The 22,316-nt window shown below is 44.0% G+C and overlaps 1 protein-coding gene across 3 annotated transcripts in view; it reads left to right on the top strand.

Moving 5' to 3' along the window:
• The window catches only part of Apba1 (amyloid beta precursor protein binding family A member 1), a 205,784-nt gene that overhangs the window by 120,690 nt on the left and 62,778 nt on the right, over nucleotides 1-22,316 (top strand). For all 3 annotated transcript variants that reach the window (XM_027406509.2, XM_027406510.1, XM_027406508.1), the window contains exon 2: nucleotides 10,270-11,545. In XM_027406509.2, the coding sequence (XP_027262310.1) occupies nucleotides 10,340-11,545 (1,206 nt within the window). In that variant the 5' untranslated portion in view covers nucleotides 10,270-10,339. The remainder of the gene's footprint in view (nucleotides 1-10,269; nucleotides 11,546-22,316) is intronic.

The raw sequence follows: 22,316 nt of genomic DNA, 5'->3' as shown, positions 1-22,316 counted from the left end.
CATCCACAGCAGCCTCTTTCTGATTTCCTCCTCTTTACATAGCCTCTCCCACACAGACACACATATATGAAAATTAGAAGCTGGATCAGCGTATTCAAGACACTATGAGGATCATTGTCTTTCTGAGCCTAGATTAACTCAATGTAGCATTTTCTAGTTTCATCGCCGCCTTTCTTGCAAATGCCATAATTTCCTCTTTCTTACAGATGAATAAACTTCCCTTAAATTTTCTTAATCTGTTCTTCTGTTGAAGGGGATCCAGGCTAACTGCCTTTCTTTGATACTGTGACCAGAGCAGCAGTAAACAAGGATGAGCAAGTATATCTATGGTAGGATATAGAGCCCTTTGGGTATATGCCAAGGCATGGCATATCTGGATCACATGATAGTTATGTTTTAAGCTTTTTGAGAAACTTCCACCTGGATTTCCAAAGTGGTTGCACCAATTTACACTCCCACCAGTATGAATATGGTATCTTCTTCCCCATACCCTCATCAGCCTCCTTGTCATTTGTTTTCTTGATGCCAGCCATTCTGACTGAGGTGAGATGGAGTCTCACGGTAGTTTTAAGTTTGCATTTCTCTGATGGCTACAGATGTTGAACACTTTAAAATGCTTTTATTGGCAGTTTTATTTTTTCTTTTGAGAACTCGGTGTTCAGTTCATTAGCCCAACTTAATCGGACTATTTGTTTTCTGTTTTGTTTTTTAATTATTTGTATATTTTAGACATTGGTCATATATGTATATAGATATACAGATATAGATATATCAAAGATGCGTCACTCAGTTAACTGAACAGAGGTTTGTAAGGAGCAGGGAGATGGCTCAGTGGGTAAACGTATGAGCCATACAAGCCTGATGACTTGAAATTCAACACCCAGGACCCACATAAACAGTTCTCAGACTAGCTAGCCTGGAGTGTGCAGCATGACAGAAACAACAAGAGGCCTGCAAGAAAGAGGAGGAGGCAGAGGAGGAGGAGGAGGAGGAGGAGGAGGAGGAAGAGGAGGAGTGGCAATGTTTTTCATTTCATGAGGTCTCATTTGCACAATGTTGGCCCTATTTCCTGAGCAACCATAGTTTTGTTCAGAAAGTCCTTCCTTCCTATGCCTATTATCTTGAAGTGTTTTCTCTACTTTATCCTCTGACAGTTTCAGGTATTATGCTAAGGTCTATGATCCACTTGGAGTTGATTTTTGTGCAGGATGATAGATAAAGATCTAGCTTCATTCTTCTATGTGTGGATATCTGGTTTCCCAGCAATACTCGTATTTGGGGCATCTAAGACCTACTCTCTTTAATTAACATGGTCAATGAATTCTGATGGGTTTCCAGATTACCCATGAATCATTTGGAAGGAGAAGCATTTTTCCACCTTTCCCTCTTTGTTTCCTTCCCTACAAACTTTTTTGCTAATGTGAGGAAACAGAGCTGAACTACCTTGGGAATCTGGCTCAATATGGGATTTCTGGCTCATCAAATTCAAATTCAAGTCATCCCCACTGTTGCTACATAGTAGTTGCTTGATGAATTTTGGTTTTAGGATTGTGAGTGAGGACTTCCTGCATGCAGGTGCTGCAAATCACCTCAGATCTGAGGATTGAGTGAAAATATTGTTTGTGTAAAATGGACAGTAGACCCTCTGCTGAGCCATTCCTGACCCATGAACAAAAACAAAGTTCAGAGACAAGAATTTAATTTGGGTCTTTGCAATTAGGCCATAGCTGCCGTTCTGGTTTCTGTTTGGGGGAAGGAAAATGAACACAAAACGCGGAGGATTAGAGAAGAGCGAGTTAACTGGCTTTCTAATGAGCCAAATAATTTGTAAAAGTAACAATAGCAGTAAATCTGAGGTGATGTGGTCTCAGAGGAAAGATTGTATTTTAATGAATTACTGTTCAATTTGTCCTTAGCTGGAACCTCCCCGTCTCCTACTCCTCTCACAGTATAACTTAATGAGCCTCTGAAAGGTCACATAGCCAAACCGATTTTAAAGTCTTACCATCTGAAACTCTATGGTGGTGGTGATGCGGGGCTTGGGGGGGGTCAGTACAAAAGAAATATCGGGGAAATGTTCTAGATTGGCTGCAACAGGTGACTTAATACTTTTGAACTGAGTGTAACCCAGCAGAAATCATGACTACTGTAGGGGTTGGGAAGGAAGTTGGGTCATACAAAAAGAAATTGTAACAGGAAAACCATATCAAGCTCCTCTAGCCCTCTGTAAATTATGAATTATATAGATATGTTTTTTTTTATACCAGAGGCATTTCACAGAAATTTGGAGAAGCTTAATAGGCTTTGATTTCCAGACAGCATCCCTTGAGGTTTCTGTAAAAATTGTAAAATCTCCCCTCTGACTTTCTGTGGTTGCCCGGAGCTTATTGAGTGTATTTTATTGGAATCAGACTGATAAATGAGTGATTTGATCATTAACGTGTGAGGCAAAGAGATAGAAAGTAAGGAATTCTGAAAAATTTAGAAATGTCTTCTTAATCAAAGACTGGGCTATGATAGAACTTTGTGGTTGGAATGACTAAATTCATCCTAGTGGGTAAATGAATCACGCTGCTTGGTTAGCATTAATTCTGATTTCAAGGTGGGATGAAAGTAATAGACCTGATTATGCAGAAATGGCACAGGGGTCCATCCATTTGGTTATCTTCTGCATCACTGTTTCTCCAGTGAGGATAAAGCCTCATTATGACAGATGGGGCCACTGACCAAAGCTATTCTTAAGGCCACCCTTTTGAAGGGACTTCAGAGATGACCAGTCTATAGTAATTGTGGCTGTTGTACATCTTTGTCTTTTAGGAATAGATTTGCATTTTTAAAAACATAAGGAAGTATCAAGAGACAAGAACATTTAAATTTTAAAAACCAGTTATAGCAAAATTTTTCGAGTGATAGCTCTGAATGATGCCTGTTAGGTTAAAAAAAGAAGAAGAAGAAAGGAAATGAAAGAAAAAATCAGATATAACTATGATTATAGCACATTGAAAATTATTCACTGGAAGTTTCAAAACCCTTCAATTAACTTAGAAATCAATTCCAACATAAGAGTGCCCAGAGAGCTTTGAACAAAGGCAGTGCCCTCAGAACAGGTAAGGGGAGAGCCTGCCAAGGTCACCATTCTAAACTCTATTATGCCAATTTAAATGTTTGTTTAAAAAAAATCAATCGCATTACTTTCTGGGCTCGGCATAATGTAACAGGAAGAAGAGCGCAGCAGAGTGCCAGCAGCTCCGTTTCCAACCCTTTCTGCTCCCAGTGACCTTGGACTATTTATGTAAGCCGACTGGACCTCTGCTTCCCAATGAGCAGCTGGAGCTAATAATTCCCACAGAGACGGTTGTGAGAGTGGGAAATGGAGTATATGGAGCAGTATGTACAGATGGAGCATGTGGCTACATTGTTTAGTGTGGCGACACTGAATCTGTTAATGTTCTAAATGACCCTATCCTGTAGGTACCCTTATTATGATAGTTTTAGAAACTATAAAACGAGGCATTTGCTGTAAGCTATTCAAAGTCAAAGTGGGTGAGCAATAAACCCAGGGACCAGAGCTGACCTTCTGTCTCCTAAGCCTGTCATTTTGATCACCACAGTACCATATTACCTAGAGTAAATGATCGGATAATCTAAGGGCTTGGTAGTTAAATAATGTCAAGCACCACTGATTTTTTCAATACTTGTCAATAAGGTGATGATACCTCCTTTGGGGTATCAAAAAAAAAAAACCAAATGTGGTTTTCATTTAAATATTATGATATTACAGTGAGATAATATTCTAGTAACTTCAGATCCTGTAAATTAACTTTCAGAGCCGCTCCCAAATAAAGAGCGTCCAAGGAGCCGGGCGTTAGTGGCTCACACCTTTAATCCCAGCACTCGGGAGGCAGAGGCAGGTGGATCTCTGTGAGTTCGAGGCCAGCCTGGTCTCCAGAGCGAATGCCAGGATAGGCTCCAAAGCTACACAGAGAAACCCTGTCTCGAAAAACCAAAAAAAAAAAAAGAGCGTCCAAGGTCTTTCAACAAAGGCAATGCCCTTGAGACATATAAGTATAGAGTCCACCAAGCCTGGTTGCAAAGGATCAGGCCTCACATACCCACACTGGGTAGGTATTGGAAGACAGGATCAGCTCCAACTGTGGATGGAAGTTCAGTCTAGCTGGCAGTCTACATCTAAGAAACATGACAGTCACAGCACATTCCTACCCAAATTATTGGCATTCTGAATAAAAGGGGGGCTAATGAAACAGGTCAGTCAAGGAGAGTCAAATGGTTTCTGCTGAGGTGAGAGGAGAAATGTGAAGGCTGAGACCCAGGCAAAAGAAACTGAAATATTCCAGTGAATGACGGGCAGGTGGCCTCTGCTCTGGTACGAGGAATGAGATAGCAGTTTAGACCCTTGGCAAGGTACTTATGCTCATCAGACTTCCTATGTGAACTTCCTGTTGTCAGTTCCTTGAATGTGCATAACCCCTGGGAGCCATGTCATGGAACTAGGGAGAGAGAGAGTGGACCCTGGTGCGGAGCTTCTCATTGGAGTGTCACCTTCATAGTTTTGACTACAGCTGTACTATTTAGAATATTAACCTTGTTATTAAGTGGGCTAGCTACTGTGACTAATTTTGCCATCTGTTAATACTTATACATAAGCATCCTACCTTAGATAATAGTTAGATACCAGTAGAAAGTCAATAGGTATTCAAATCAGGTAATGTACAAAGACATAAGAACTTAGTATCGGGAATACTTATAAAGGTGCAGCTGTACAAGACCTCAGTACCATTGTGGTCCATAAGACTATAAGGGAAGTATGGGAGCCCTCGTGTCTTAACAGCTGTGCCCTTAAGGGTGGCCACACTACTGTCAGAGATGACCTGAGAGAATGAATACCCCAACCTCGGACTCTTTAATGTCGTTGTCACACTCTTTGTTGGCTGAAGAGAAACAGAGGACTGGATACCTTACTGGAGTGTTCGAAGAGGCTGGCCTTAAAAAGCACAGGCAGGAGCAGCCTAGTGGTTCTGGAGGGGAAAGTGAAGATATACAGCCATAGCTTCATCAGCAACCTCACATTAGCTGACGCCTAGCTCTCAGCAACAAACCTTTGTTCAGGTGGTCATCCGATTCAGAAATCATCGCATGTGCCATCTGCCCGGTCACACTTCATGATACCAGGTGCAAAGATATGAGGTGGAACAAAGTGTTTAGCTGGAGCAAGACAGTTGTGTGTTAGAAGTGTTTTTCTGACCATGTGAGCTATCTAGGTGATTTTAGGAAGGAGAAATGCATTTACATGTCCATCTTTAGGCTTCCATTATTACCAAATTTAACTTCCACATGCATCAAAGTTGCTTTAATGAACCCTAGACTTCTTCATTCTTGTCTTTTATGTTATATTGTAAACAGATGCATTATATTTAAAGGAGCTGACCATCCAAGGTTCTTGAGATCCTTTGAACTCCTTGTGGTATGTTTCACAGCTGATCTAACTCAGGAAGTGAGGAAGGTTTGTAAGGTAGGGACTACATGTGTGCTCTTACTCCCTCATCCTTTGTGCAATATGAGACACATTAGGAGCTGGGGAGATAGCTCAGGTGAAATACTGGCAAGGACATCAGTTTGATCTCCAGAACCTTTATTTTAAAAAGAGCCACCTGTAGTGTTGTGATTACAAGTAGAGACAGACAGATGGCTGAGGCTCACTAGTAAGCTAGCCCAGCCTACTTGGCTAAGTAAGTTCCAGGTCAGTAAGAGACCCTGTCTTTAAGAAATAAAAAAACAAAAACAAAAGACTGCACCCAAGGAAAGCCCAAGGTTTTCCTCTAGCTTCTAAATGCTTGCACACTCATATATTCATGCACACTTGTGCACAGATGGACACATGAGTGTGAGCACACACACACACACACATTAATCTCAACATATACAGGATACACATATATCCACATGTTGCATCCAAGGCATAATCCTGTCTAGCAACCACATTTTTTTATTGCTATGGACATTAATCTATCTCAGGGTTATATGTTGCCCTCACTGTGACTGACAAACATTATTTAAATAGTGTAATACGTGTGGGTGTTAATACTTGAAACATACTTCAGTCTCAAGAAATGGGGCTTGCCTGCCAACTCCAGTGGGGAAAGATAAGCAGCCTGCATTAAATGTTTGGAGGTAGTTGTATAAGTATGGAGTCTATCAAGACTCACTGAATAGACCCAGCCACTTGTGTTGGGCATGCACAAGAAGGTAGATTAAGCTTAAAGGGATAAAAGTTTAGTTTGCCCCTTTCCCAGAGGCACCAGGGCATAGGCATAGCAGCTTAAATACACACATATATAAAATCTCTTATGTAATAGAATCAAAATTTCTCTTTTCATCTCAACATCCTATTCCACCTTTAAGTTTTTCCATGCATCTCATGACTATCATCACCCTTGATAATACACACACACACACACACACCAGAGAGAAAGAGAGAGGGAGAGAGAGAGAGAGAGAGAGAGAGAGAGAGAGAGAGAGAGAGAGTTACAACCTGGCTTTTGTCTTCAGCCATACCTTTCTTCTAAAGCTACTTTTGAATATCTCAAAAAAGGACAGTTAATTGCCGGTGTTTTGCAACAAGTTAAGGAGAGAGAATGAAAGCAAACATACAGCCCTCCCTTCTATCAATCTCAAATTAATATGTATCTTGGCCAACAATACCAAATACCTGGATTTGGCCTCTGGATCCTGAAATTCTGTATTCTAAACATTCTACAGCAGCAGAATGCCTTCTTTTTGTTTACTTTCTCCAGGCTGTGGAACATCCCTGAACTGGGAAGCGGAAGTGGTCTGTGCTTTCCCACCGGCAGCCTGCAGGCTCTCTCAGTCCTGCTGCACCTTCATGCTGTAGGTGCCCCCAAGGATGAGGCTTTCCTGTCTGTGTCTCCATGCTCCACAGCCCTTTTATAGCTAGAGGGAGGAGTTTCCTTGAACCAGCTCTTCCTCCTTTTGCTCTGCCTCTCGAGGTGACTGGACCACTACCAAAGCCCCAGTTGGATGGTAGTGTCTTTCTCCTAGATCTGAGCTCTTGCATGCTGGTGAACTCATGAAATGCAGAACTCTTAAGTACAACAGCACTTAATGGGACCAGAAGGTGACATAGCAGCCTCCATTTCTTTCACTATGCTCGCCTTCCGTGTCTTGAGCCTATTTCTATTTTGCATTCATAGCCGGGTATTATAATTATTAAAGCTATCTATCTTTGAACCAGATTCAACCAGAAATGGTTGAATCCCCTTTGCTATATACAGTGTCTGGCAAGTGTCCAATAAAGGCCAATGGGGTCCCACAGACTCAAATGTGGGAGAATGTTACATCACTAGTATTGTTTAAAAGAAAATGCTCTGTTGTACTCAAACTACATGCCTTTAATAGTATTGCCACAAAGAACTTTCCCTATCAGGATTTGGTATGTGCAGATGTACAAAAATCCCATTTTTGTAGAATCAATGTATCTGCTAGTCAAATACAATTTAACTCAGTGCAGACTAGAATTTCTTTGTTATACCTCTGTGAATAGAAAAGCCTATTTTCACAGAAAATAGTGGCTATGTCAATTCTGTAACTGGTATTAAGAACTGTTGGCCATTCAGGTAATCATGTTTTTAACACTGACCCCACACAGCCAAGATACCTCACAATGGCAGCACCTAGGGAAGCCTGCTGTATTCCTCTCAGTGGGAACTTGTCACATGGTCATAAGAACTGGGTTGGTACACAGGTCAGTGACCCTGTGCTGTGTTGGTGTCTATTGTCTGTAAATGAAATAGGTACAGTGACTTTGCAATGTATTGAATATCTGTTTTATATTTTCTACAATCTACTGGAGGCCTCTTAACCAGCTGTACCTCAGAAGCAACACTTGCTTTTTCTGTACTGCTTAATTCGCATCTGTAAAAGTCTCAGTGATGACTATTCTTATTTTTAGGAAATTTTCTTATATTCAGGCCAGTTACTGTTTTCGGGGGTTTGATGAAAGGAGTCCACCATTTTTTTTTTTTTCAGAAGAGACTGACTCTGATCTGGTACTCTTTTTGATTAGGGGGCAGTAGTTTTGGCCATCATTGTTTTCTATCCAGAATCAGTGAGGGGTGGATCCATCACAGTTGGGGTGGGGATGTGATACTCTGCTTGAAGATAGATTCAGCAGCTCCAACACAGCCTCCCTTTCTGTTTCATCTGTTGTAATGTTGGAACGGAATTGCTGTGGCTATGGTGAGGAATTGAGTGGAGGGTAATAAATGATGATATTAAGAGGTGATTAGATGCTCCTATCTTCTTGGGGATATCTGTTACACTTAAGACCATTTCCTGCCCCTTTGTACAATGAAAGAAAAACAAACATGCTATTAAACCCGTGTCCTAGTTCGCTTCTGTTGCTGGGATAAACCACTCTGACCAAAATCAATTTAAGGAGAAAAGGGTTTATTCCATCTTACAGCTTCAGGTCCATCACTGAGGGAAGTCAAAGCAGGAATACATGGCAAGAGATGAAGCAGAAATCCCCAGAGGAATGCTGTTTCCTGGCTTTCTCAGCTACCTTTGTTATACACCCCAGGTCCACCTGCTTAGGGATGGCACGCCCATAGTAGCATGGGCCCTCTGGTATCAATTAGCAATCAAGAAAATGCCTCACAGACATGGCATCAGGCCAATCTGATCTAGGCAATTCCTTGATTGAGGTTCTGTCTTCCCTGGTGACTGGATTGTGTGAAGTTGACCGCTGGAGCTAACTATGACAGTTCATTTACCGTAGGTTTCTGGAAACTCAAAGAATCCTGCCTGGTTTCTTTGTTCATTATATTCTTTGTGTCTGTTTCTATACACACTGTGTATGTTATGCTTAAAAGCTTGTGTGTGTGTGTGTGTGTGGTATGTGCATACATGGGGAGTTATGTTCTAACACACACATGTTTGGGAGGATGTTAGACATCTTCTTTGATCATTCTTCACCATACTGTTTTAGACAATCTTCATCTGAATATATAACTCTCCATTTTGGCTAGGCTACCAGCTGGCAAGCTCCCAGGATCCACCTGTCTCTATTCCCCAGCGTTGGAATTACAGGCACCCACAATCACGTTTGGCTTCCTCCCTCCCTCCCTCCCTCCGTCCTTTCTTTCTTTCTTTCTTTCTTTCTTTCTTTCTTTCTTTCTTTCCTTCTTTCTTTCTTGCTGGGTATTTGAACTCCGGTCCTCTTGCTTTCACAGCAATTGCTATAACCCACTGGAGCTGCCTCCACTGACCTTTAAAGGCTGCTTTTGTGATGAGAATTGATAAAAGCTGAAATCAGTTATTCTAACTGCAAGTTTCCTCACAAATGGGTGGAGACCTACCCTACCCACACTTTTTGAAAATTAGCCATGTACTCTAGTTTCAGATATCATGGCATTCACAGAATTACAGAATTTTAAATCCAGGACACATGGGGAAAGTTCTAGAAACTGTCTACTTTGTATATTTTGTCAGAACTCTGGTTTCTAGGGTGTTTCTGGGTCAAATAAGTTAGAGACAAATGAGTTAGAGAAACCTTGCGTTTTATAACTTCCTCCTCTTGGATCTTCACAGTGAAAAGTTACCTGTCAATCAGCTGGTCCCAAGGTTATTTAACTAGAGATTCCATTTATTACTCCTATGTCCATTCTGCACCCAAAAAAAGAACCTGGTGTCTTTGTAGAGGTAAAAGAACTAGGGACCTATTGGTGATTACCAGCCTCCCCAGAAAGGCTACATCTTTATACCCATAGCAATGGCGTCAAAAATTGCAAGATGATATTGTGCCCCCTGCCCCGAAATTTATTTAAAGAGTTGCTTCCAAAGTATCCAGGATCCTAGTTTAGAGAGATTTATCCTTGAGCAGATGGGGAAATGTGCCAACTGTCCCATCCAATTGAGTAATACTCTATCCGTAGACCTCAGGAAATTCAAACTGAATAGCATGAAGAACAAAATGCCTTCGAAGCTCTCAGTCTCTGGGCTTGGGAGGGAGAACGCAATAGGCAATTAAACAAGTAAATAAATATGTAATTACAAATTACAATACGTGCGTGAAGAAGAGAGTACTGTCAGATGAAGCTTAAATTTGCAATCGTGTCTTAATTGACCCAGATTCAGAAGGGATCAATAGCGGGTGTTTCTATGCCCGTCCTGATGCTCAGAGCTCATACATTTTAAACCACACAGCAGTCTCTCTCTCTCTGTTTCTTTCAGCCCCCGTGGAGCAAAATGAGAGCGCAGTGAGCCAGCTCAGCCTCTCCCCAGCCATCCCCCGACGCCCACCATGAACCACTTGGAGGGCTCTGCGGAGGTGGAGGTGCCCGACGAGGCGCCAGGAGGGGAGGTGAACGAGTCCGTGGAGGCCGACCTGGAGCACCCCGACGTGGAGGAGGAGCAGCAGGCGCCCCCGCAGGCCGCAGGCCGCCACGGTGCGCTCGATGACCCCCGTGCGCAGCTGGCTCGGCAGCAGCAGGAGGAGGAGGAGCGCGGGGAGAGCCTGGCCCGCTCGGCCAGCACCGAGAGCGGCTTCCACAACCACACGGACACGGCCGAGGGCGACGTGCTCGCCGCGGCCCGCGACGGCGGCGGCGGCGCCTACGAGGCGGAGCGCGCGCACGACCCCGAGGATGAGAGCGCCTACGCGGTACAGTACCGGCCCGAGGCCGAGGAGTACACGGAGCAGGCGGAGGCCGAGCACGCCGAGGCGGCGCACCGGCGCGCGCTGCCCAACCACCTGCACTTCCACTCGCTGGAGCACGAGGAGGCCATGAACGCGGCCTACTCGGGCTACGTCTACACGCACCGGCTCTTCCACCGCGGCGAGGACGAAGCCTACGCCGAGCCCTACGCCGACTACGGCGGCCTCCAGGAGCACGTGTACGAGGAGATCGGGGACGCGCCCGAGCTGGAGGCGCGCGACGGCCTGCGGCTCTACGAGCAGGAGCGCGATGAGGCGGCCGCCTACCGCCAAGAGGCCCTGGGCGCGCGCCTGCACCACTACGACGAGCGCTCGGACGGCGAGTCCGACAGCCCCGAGAAAGAGGCCGAGTTCGCGCCCTACCCGCGCATGGACAGTTACGAGCAGGAAGAGGACATCGACCAGATCGTGGCCGAAGTCAAGCAGAGCATGAGTTCGCAGAGCCTCGACAAGGCGGCGGAAGACATGCCCGAGGCCGAGCAGGACCTGGAGCGTGCCCCGACCCCAGGAGGAGGACACCCCGACAGCCCCGGGCTGCCGGCACCTGCCGGCCAGCAACGGGTCATGGGACCAGCAACGGGTGGCGGTGAGGCTGGGCAGCGGTACAGTAAGGAGAAGAGAGACGCCATCTCGCTGGCCATCAAGGACATCAAGGAGGCCATCGAAGAAGTGAAAACCCGGACCATCCGTTCGCCTTACACCCCCGACGAACCCAAAGAGCCCATCTGGGTCATGCGCCAGGACATTAGCCCCACGAGGGATTGTGACGACCAGAGGCCCATGGACGGAGATGTAAGTATGTACGGGTTCAGGCTGCCTGGACTCTAGGCCCTGGGGAGGGGAGACTAACTTCTGTGGCCTTACAAGTCTGAGAAATGACTTTGTAGGTAAATGGTCTGTAAGGGCACTATGCACCTCCCCACGGTAGTTGAACCCACTGTGGCGCCAGCAGAAGGGTGTTAAGAGTGGACCCCACTTATCAGACCCAAAAGGCATCCCTATGCCTACCAAATGGTATGTGGAGGACTTGTTGAGAGTTACATTCTTGGGTCAGTGCCCACCCCCACGTGTCCCTCTTGGTGCTCATTGAGAAAGTCTGAACTTCCTCAGTGCAGTCCCAGAATTTGTATCAAGTCTGCATTGAGTAAGACGAGACTTGCTTGGAGAGGATGTTTGCAGAAGCCGCCGTCCTGGAAGTACAAGATCTGCAAGGGTTCCTGAGAGGAAGGAGTAAAAGAACAAGGTGTGTGGAAATGGGGTGAACCAGTGGCCTAGCACAGGTGGGATGAGGATAGTTCTAACCAGAGACCAGTCTGTTCTCAGGTGTGTACGGGCACCTGGGGATTCCCCACCCCCACCCCCCACCCATCAATCAGCAGTTCAACTAAAAGGATGGCAATGCATATAGGCTGTATCAAGCCCTGTCTTGATACATCAGGCATCAGAGAGTCAAGACAAGTGAAGGGGTTCTTTGCCTAGACTGATGCTTTAGATTAATGCTTCCATCAAAATCCTCAACATTTTTATTTAAGATGGCAAAGTTGTTCAGTGTTATCCCAACTAATAAGGTCCGAGTTTGTGCTGTTGACCCTGGGCCACAGTTAGAGAACCATTGTCACGAAGCCATATCTTAAAGATACAGATGGCCACTGTGGCCTCTTTAATGGAAACCCCCCATCCCACAGCACTCCCACCTCCCTAACACACCCACACCCACATACACTGTGACTGCCTGCAGCATCCAGTAAGCTTTTGTCACTTCACAGAAGGTAGGCTTTCTATTTAAAACCAGATGTGCTTCACTGGGAAGAGCTACAGGCAGGGCTGTCGCTGCTGCCTCTGTTAACAGCTGATTTGCCATTTTTGAAATTGGAGACCGTGTCAAGCTCAGGTGTCACAGTCCGTTGAAAATAACTCAAGAAGACTAACCTTTGCCCATCTGCCTCACTATAAAGATGCTTTTTTTGCTCTAACTCTCCCTTTTCTGTACTTTCCAGTAATTTCTAAGCAATTTCATTTTAAAATGGAGCTTAACATCGGCTAAGGGTCAAGAGGTTAAATTCAGTTTCATTTTATCTGATCCGGGTGCTGGCCTCCTTCATCAGCATTCTTAGCTGCATCAGCCCCTTGAAATGACCTGCTAACCACTTGACCCTGGAGCTTCACTCTGAACCCCCAAGACAGTAGTAGGGCCAGGACAGCTTTTGTTCATTTGAACTAGGAGGGCACTTTAAGCCTCTTGTGTAATGTTTTACTGGAAAAAAAAAAACTATCTTGTTATAAAATGTTGAATGATATTTAGGAGCCCCCGAGCCATCAGAATTTATCTTGATGCTAAGGAATCGGTGAGTAGGGCTTACTGAGGTATGAAGGGTTAACAATAAGCAAAGCCAGAAGCCTATGCCATAAAATATGCCCCCATCTTCCCTAAGCTGTTTGGATCTGTGGGTCATATTTCATCTGCCGTGCTATATTTATAGGAAAGACCTTCATTTGCTCCCCCTTTGATGGTATTATTCCACCTCACCTCAGCTTCAAAAAGTATTTACTGAAATCTCATTCCATGCATGCTGTCAGAGAAAATGGAAAGGCACCGTTAAAACTACTGCAGTCTGCAGTCTGCAAAGGTCTTGTTAAAAATGCAGATCACTACCCTTCTTGCCAAAGCCCAGTGCCTGAGGCAGAGCCTGCTGATCTGGTGTTTTGCTTTTGTTTCATAATTCTCCCTGATATCTCAACTGTATAAAAGATTGAGAACCACCGATTCAAAGAGGGGACCCAGTTAGGAACTGTGGGCTTGAGACTTTCTCCAGTGAAAGACTGTACCACTGTGGTTATGCAGAGACAGAGGGCCCTGAAATTCTTATTCCAAAAGCCATGCTGTGTTTAAAAAAAAAAAATGGCAAAATCAGAAAGTGCCAAGGAACAGGTGGAGGGTAAGAACAGCCATATTACCAATTGACAGAGGTAATTGCTAACAGTGCTTTTGACAGACCTGTTCAGTTCCCTGTAACCCCAAAATTGTATATTTATGTAGAGCAAGCAGGCATGTGTTTGCTGGTACAGTAGACAGAATAAGAATTGAGGATTGATTATCCTAGAGAACCCATTCTCCTTACTGAAATGATAGCTGCTCAGCACCAGGTGAATGTTTTCTGAAGATCTGAAAAAGGACATGTGCTTTTGGTCCAGTAAGGACTTTCTAACTTCTAGGTATGTTTGAGAACTTCCTTCCAACTCCCTCCTTGAAAAATACTGATAGTGAATGATGTGTTCTGAAAAGTTCCCAGTCACAGACTTCTCTGCAGGCAGCACAGTCATTAGGGACAATTGTTTTGACATCAGCCAGCACAGTGCATGACAGAAGATTTGAGCTACCCTGAATGGCAGTGTAGACTGATAGCTGCTCATTTCTACTTTCCTATAACTTCATTAAAATGATAGTAAGGCAATAAAAAAAAAACAGAAACAGTAGATGCGGATAATAATCTGCTGTTGAATTTTGGACATTTTCATGCTGGGCCATATTTCCAGTTCCCTTTCAAGTTAGAGAGGCTTGCATGTCCTCATCCCTGAAGTCCTAGGCGGCAAGGCCAGTGACATATGCATTTGTAGGTGTATTACTTCCGGGCAGGAGCAGCAGAAAACACCCTACTTGCTTTAAGTGCAACAAACCAGAAGCCAGATGGTAAGAGTGGTGTGACCCTGAGCACAGCAAGGATTCCCTGGTGACCCCAGTGAGACCTGCAGGCAACCTGAGTTGAGGCCACAGAAACTGGGGAATGGGGGTAGGAGTGGTTTGTTCCCATTGCATGGCCTAATCAGTACTGAGTAATTCACAGGGGAGGTTCCTGCTTCTTCCTTTCTATCAAGATTTCTGAGGATTTGAAGATAGACACCTCAGAAAGGCTCAGGAACTTGAAACAGCCCATGCTTCAGATAACAGGGATATGAAGACATGGTTGAGAAAGAAAGGTTGGTCAACAGGCAGTCACAGGAGACATTGGACCTCTGGGTATCTCTAGTGTGTGTAGCCAAATGGTTCTTTCCTGCAGATGTGTGGCCTCTATAGTAAGGGAGGCATGTCATTGTCTCCCTAAACAAAAACACAAATAAAAGAGGTGGGAGGGACTCCACCACAGGAAATAGAGAAAGGGAACCCCTTCAGGTAGATGAAGAAAAGGCACTGAGATGGCTACTGTGCAGAAAGCCAAGGCAGCAGCCAATCCAAAGCATCTAGGACTCCAATAGGAGGCCCCGAGAAAGAAAACAGCAGAGAGAGAAGCCAGCAGAGAGATCCTGAGGAACAGAGAGATCCTTTTGGTCAGAAGGATCCTGATGATCCAGTTCAGGGGAGTAGAGGCAGTTTGGAGATGGTTTAACATACACTGTTGACCAGCACAAAGAACACTATTCAAAAATCAATTCTAACAATTCCAATTTCCTTTGGTCATTGGCCTTTCTGAAAACAGGTACACCAGCCAGAAATGCAGTACTGTATGCATGCAGCTGAGCTGGGAAGATCATAGGCATAGTCTACAGAATGCAAACACTGAACATCGATTAACCAGAAATACACAGTAGAAAGAACACAAGCTTTATTCCCTTACAGTCGAAGCCAGGATATAATGTCTAAATCTGAAAATGAAAGTGAGGCCATACAAATATATTATACCTCTGCACATGAAAGTAAATGTAGAAGAAAGTTGCAAAAGAATTGAAACTGGAGCCATGAAGTGAGGAGCAGCATAAAAAGAATTTGCATTTTGCCCTAAGCTGTACAGTATGATTTGACTTCGAAAACTATATTTGTGGATTTATACAGAGACGGTTCACTGAACAAAGAGATTATCTCATTGCCCTGTTTTCCTGAACAAAAATAGAGAAGGGCAAATGCTCCTGTGTGTTTTGTGTTCAATTTATAGGAAGGGAAGGACTTCTTTGCTCGCTATTGACCTGTGGTAAGATGGCTGCACTGTTGTATGCAGTGTTTGCATTGCGTATGCACACTTCTATTTGGCTGGCATTACACACATAAGAATAAGGTGAATAGCAAGGATGTGTTTCCCATAGAACACTACTGGATAGTGAAGAAGCTGGAGTGTTTAAAAGCCATGGACTCATAGTGCATTTAAAGTTTGGAAGCCTTGGAACATTGGGCGGGAGAGAAAGCAGTAAGAACACTACCTGCAGTGGGAGTGGTGCATGCTGGGGCCAAGTGCAGTGCATTGATTTCTCCAGAGATGTGAATAATTATATAAGCTCAGAGCCTTCCTTTAAGGATTAAGTTTTTTTGAGAGCTGCCTTTTACCAGGGTGAAAGCACCACAGTTGCAGCATTTACAAGCCCATGCTGCACCTTCAGATGCACAGTGAAGTGTCATCTCCCAGCAGGGAGTGGTGCTCTATGTAGCAAAACTCAGTTGTCAATAGCAACCACGAAGAGGAGTCATTTTTCTGTGAACCATAAGGACTCGATGTGACCAGGGTAATTTTCTTTAAAGATGTAATAGTCTTAACTGTTATATCTTCAAAATGAAAGGACTTGACCTTAAACTCCCATTTGGAGAGCAAATGATTCATTTCAGTCATGAAAAGAACATAAGAGGATGGAGAATGTTTGCTTTGTTCACTTCTCTTAGACTCACAGTGTTCCCTTCAATTATCTTACCTCATCTCTAGAATTTCACCTGTCTGTCCAGTGCCAAGAAAGCCCAGGTGCCTGAAAGCCGTCTGCTTACTGACATCAAACCACTGCCATCCAGAATCACTAGAGGAGAATCTAATGATGGCCCACCATAAGTCAAGTATCCTAGCTACTCCATGGTCCATGGAATTAAAAAAATGTTATGGGGAAGATTGTTAAAAAAAAAACAAAAAAAAACATAAATCATAGGCTTCAACATCTCTTCACCTGACTCCACTTCCAAGAGGAATCTTTCTCTCTGAATTGTCTCACCAAACAACATATATGTGAAACCTTGGGGGAAAGCAACAGGGAAAACAGGGAAACAAATGGCCAGTTTGGGCTGAGAAAATGTTGTTCCTAGAGTACAGGTCCACAGTTCAGGAATGTGACAGGCTCACTTAGGAAGTGGGGGCTCAGCAAACTACCCAGGACTCTTTAGAATGTTTGTGTCACCATCTCCAACATTTCACCTTCAGTACTATGTGTGCTTGGACTGGAGAGAAAGGGCAGATACAGGGAGAAGAGCAACTATATGTGTACCCTAGTTAAATCCCAGGGCCATGCAGTCCTGCAAAATCGTGAAGCATGAGTTGACTGTCCCTAGGTGGGATCTTCTTTAAAATGAATTTTTTTCTTATTATAAGCATAGCTGGAATCATGCTCTTAGTGCAAGAGGAGTTTCCCAGTAACCATAAGATGTTTGCTGGTGTGGAGTCCTCTCTGGGAATGAGCTGTAAGAATCATGAGTATAGTGTATTGGCTCCTTCCGGAAGTTATGGCTACTGTTTAGGGTGGGTCACTGGCAAGCTGAATTAGTGTGCTTGGCTCAGTGCTTCCCCTCAGCTTCTCTGCACCAGGGTTTCTATCTGCGGTCTTCTAGCATACAGATCCTCTCCACACCACTTGTCCTGACTCCTCCCTTCAATGATCCTGGTTCCCAGCTTTTGCTTTAAGCAACAACCCACCAGCCCTTTTTATCCAGGACTGTTCTAATTAAATCAAACTAACCTGCTGGTCAGTGAAAATGAAACACCCCCTTCAGGTAACAATTATTTTATATTGTCATCCCGTTTCAAAAGACCAATGCGCAAAATATTTCAAGGCAGGAGATTTTCGGCATTAACACTGCTTAGTTGGAATCAGAAACCAGCCACCTTCTCGCTGAAGTGGATCCAGCTGTTCTAGGAAGTAAAGGCCCATGTTAGTGCCTGCCCTGATCACCAATGTTCCTGTGGCCACGTTACTTCTCATTTCAGAAAGCTGATGCAAGGAAGCAGTGGGGAATACCCGGGCTTCATCTGGGTCTTAGATTTCTTGATGGCGACTCTACCTCCCTGCCCAGAATTCAGCATTCAGCCTTCAAGGATTTTGCTTTTTTTCTCTTAACTGTTGCTAGGAGACTGTCAACCAAGGTCAAATGCATATGTTAGTTAATTAAGACTCATTAACACCACCTTACCCTGTTGACCTTGCTATTGTGTTGTCAAGCCTGCAAGGACAAGTAAAAAGAATTGTGTTGCTGCTCAGGATTTTGTTTCTGTGTGGGATTCCTTTGAGGTGCTCAGAACTAAGGGCATCCTTGCAGAGGGTACAGCAGTGACAACTAGTATTTAACAAGTCGACCCACTAGATGTTGTTGGGGAGTCCTACTTGGCAAAGCCCACTCACCAGACATTATTGGGGACCCCACTTAGCAAAGCCATGGGGTTATTGACTGGATGACTGGTTGTTCCTGTAATTTTCTCAGGTACCACTGCTGTGCCTCCCTAATAAGAACAGCTGCAGAGTTCTTTCCACAGACCTTTGGTGGTTCTGTTTTATACTTGTTGGGCACACATATAGCTGTGCATGGTCAGAGATGATGCTTAGGCTGTATAATTTTAATGAATAGAAATAATACTAGGATATTTTACACTACTCAGACCGATGGGATTCTCAGTCGCAAAGACAGCCTTTTACACAGACAGCTAACTTTAGACTTTAGAGTAAATTGAAAGCAGACTGGTTGCCCCTGGAGACAATATCTAGTTGCTCCTAGAGACAAATACACAAGGTGGTTTTCACAGGTATTGTTTTACTCATTCAAGGTCAGAGTTTGAAGCAACTTTAGTCTGCATGTACTCCCCAACCTCAAGGTTCAGCCAACTGTTTACTTATTGTCTGGGAACCCTCACCAACTTAGAGCTACGTGCAAGGCCACTTGTTCACTGCCGGGCCATTGTGACATTGAGAAATTACATGACTTAACGTGTTATGAGTATGGGTCGGGCCCTGAAAAATGACATGGAATTGTCCAGAGTCTGGTGGTGAGAGAGGCAGAGAGTGAGAGAAGAGGAGAGTCAAGACAGAGGAGTGGTGAGGCAGAGAGTGAAGGAGCAGGGATGAAAGGGCAGCAAAGGCAGAGAGATGCAGAAGGCTGCTGTGGGAGAGAGAAATGTGAGAGATGAAGAAGCAACATGAGGGAAGTGTGAGAGAATGAGTGATGAGGGTGAGAGAGTAAAGAGTGAATGATGGGAAAAAAAGGTGTGTGTGTGAGGGGGGGGAGGGAGCTGTGTGAAAGAGCTATTGCTCTGTGGAGGAGCTGTGCCTAGAAACTGTCTAAAGTGTGCTATATGACGAGACGATATGTAAATGAGATGTATAACTATGGCTGTGAGGAGATTTGTGACTAACTGAATATAGAAATGTGTAACTGGACAGGAGAAAAATGTTTATATGTAAACAGAGTACCGAGAAAGAGGGATTATTTTAGTTGAAGTAAAAGAAAAGGTCACCATCAGGAAAGCATGTGCTTATTCCTTTTTTCTTAGGTTACCAGCAGGAAGTGTGTGTGTGTTTGCTTTTCCCCTCAGATAGAAAGTCCAGCTACCCCCAGATAAGATTTTTTTCTAAATCCCACTACTCTGAGGGTTTCTCTTTATTACCCTGCATCAGATCTGGTAGCTGGAATCCCACGGTCTGCATCACTTCCCTCTGTGGCTCTCCACCTGCTCATGTGTTCTGGCCAACCACAATATTTCAAGAACAGATAGCAAGGGATGGAGTTGGAATGGGATCCACAGCTAGCAGACAGAATTTAGGATGAAGGTGTGTTCTGTCAACACCTGATTTCCCCAAGTGGGTCAGCTCCTTGCTGGGATACAATGTAGTGTTCTTGGGGCAGGAGAATGGCTTTGTGACAGCTCCATTTCTCCTTATGTTTAAATCTGAAGAAGACTAAAACCCAAGTAAGCATCCTTGGCTCAGGTTGGTACACTGACTTGATGTGAAAGAGTACATTTATCCCAGATCGCTCTTCGTTATCTTCCAGGGTTCAAACTGGTTAGATAAAAATGACAGACAGACCCTATAATTCTAAAACCCACAAAGCTTAGACAGAGTGTAACCATGGAAGCAAAGGATCAGACACAAAGATGGCAGAGATGGGCTCCAGTTTATTCCATCAAGCAGACCTTGGAAAAGGAAGGAAACCTGCTGCTTAGACGGTCACTCTGTATTTAATTGAATATTTGGACATACAGGAGATTGCCTGAATGAGAAATGGACCCAGCCAAAGGCAGTGATGCTCATTTCTTTTCCTTTTTACAATCCTTGTATTTTGATTATTTTTTTAATTTGTTGATAATTTCACACACATATATGCACCAAATTTGAATCATTTTCACCCTCCCATTACACTCTCTCATCTTTCATCTTTCTTTCCCACTAAAACTCTTTTTTTCCCCAAATGCTTTCTTTTACTTTGCTGTCTTTTTTTTTTTTTTTTTTTTGGACCTACTGAGTTTAACTATGGCTGCTTGCATTACCAGAACATAGGCACTTTATCAATGGTTACATCACTGAAGAAAAATGACACTTCTTCCCCCAGCATCCATTGACTGCGCATAATCCCTCAGAGAGCATGGACCTCATTAGTCCTTCCCCCAGTTGTAGTCATATCTTGTGCAGGTAACCATCGCTTTGGTGAGTTCATGACTTCCATGGCTCCATCATGCCCAGAAAGCAGTGTTTCACAGCACTTCTCCCTCACCTCTGGCTCTTATGTTCTTTCTGCCCAGTCTCCTACAGTGTTCCCGAGCCTCAAAAGGGGTGTTATAGAGGTCTCATTTGGGTTCAGGCACTCCATAGTCACTTATTCTCTACCCTTTGACTGTTTGAGTCTTTATATTAACTGTCCTGTACCTCCATGTCTAATGTCACAGGGCTCAAATGACTCTGTCCTTCAGGCTTTGCTACCTGCAACACACTTCTCCCCTTGGGCTGTTCCTCTTGCCTGTAGCTCTTCTGGGCAGATATCTCATGGCTCTGGCATCTCCAACACCAAGGAGTCACCAATGCAATCCAGGCTTCACTTTCACAGATTCAGGTAATGGCCTCTTAGGGCTTTCATGAAGGGACTCCACTGCCACATGGCTGGCCTCAGCAGCTCTCCTTAACCTCAGAGGAAGATTCCACAACCCCTGTACTTACTTCTGTATCCTTCTTGACTCTAAAGCCAGAAACACAAGGATAATACTGACAAGTTTGGGGAACCATATCCCCAGGTAGAGGGGAGCCTGGCCCCCTTGAATAATATTTGTAGCTGCTTTCCTTTGTTGTTGCCTTTTAGGAGTAGAAAATTCCTCAGGCTTTTCCTTTTTTACAAGTTGGAAGCTTAGCTGGATGGGGTCTTTCCCTGAGGGCACGGACCCTTTATTCCATTTTTTGAACAGGCCTTACTTTAATCTCATCTCTTTCTGCACAAGCCTTAGCTCCAACATTAAATTTCCTGGTGTTCTTTTTCACTCCAAAACTGTACATTTTTTACTTCTTTTGGTCCTTCTTGCCCTTTTTCATTGTAGACCTGCAGAAGATTGATTACTAGCAACCACAAGATAGAGTCAATATTAGGTTGTCTTGAAATCTCCTCCACCAAGGAAATTAACCTAGTACTTTTCATTTAGCCTTGGGTCGATTCTAAGGGGAGAAAGCAGCCACATTCTTTGCCAAAATATCCTAAGAATGGTGTCTCACTCAGTTGCTGATATTGTTCCTCTCTGATACCTCTTGAGCTGGGCCTCCATAGTCCTTATTTCTCTCAGCATTATTGTATTCCAAGCTCCTCCTAGGATGCCCTGTTAAGCCCCACTTTCAGCATTCAACTGCTTTCCTAGTCCAATGTCCTAAAAAGGTCTTCCACATTCTTCTAAAAACAAAAATTTAAAAACAGCATAGTCAGGCCTGACACAGCAATAACCCACTTCCTGGTACCATCTTCTGCCTTAGTTACTTTTTCTGTTGCTGTAATAAAACACCATGACCAAGACAACTTATAGAAGAAATGGTTTCTTTGAGGCTTTGAGGTTTCAAAAGCCTCACACTGTACCCAGGCTTTATTTCTCTCAACATTGTGGTTGTGGATCAAGATGTAGGCTCTTAGCTAGTACTCCAGTACCTGCCTCCCTGTCTGTTGCTGTGCTCCCCGATATGATGGTCATGGACTCTATCCCTCTGAAACCATAAGCCCCAAATCAACTATTTTATGAGTTATCTTGGACATGGTGTCTTATCACAGTTGTAGAAAAGTAAGACCAACTGCAACCTATTACAAAAAGAAGCTTCTCTGACAAACAGTTGAGAGCTGCATTGATCTACAGATATAAACCTGTATATTTAGAAAGCAGTTTGATACTGTGTCCATTTACAATAGTAGTAGATTCTCCTCCAGAGCCTATGATCTTCCAGCCATGGTTCTTGACCAGGTTTATAGTGCCAGTTATGATTCCTTCCTGTGGGTCAGGCCTCAGATCCAATCAGAAGGTTATTGGTTACCCCCATAATAGTCATGCCACTATTATACTTTGGGGTAATCTTGCCAGGGGTTGTTATTGTAGCT

Source organism: Cricetulus griseus, chromosome 3, assembly GCF_003668045.3.
Source record: "Cricetulus griseus strain 17A/GY chromosome 3, alternate assembly CriGri-PICRH-1.0, whole genome shotgun sequence".
Lineage (NCBI taxonomy): Eukaryota > Metazoa > Chordata > Mammalia > Rodentia > Cricetidae > Cricetulus > Cricetulus griseus.
The sequence above is the reverse complement of the archived record's forward strand: the minus strand, read 5'-3'. Positions and strand labels throughout refer to the sequence as shown.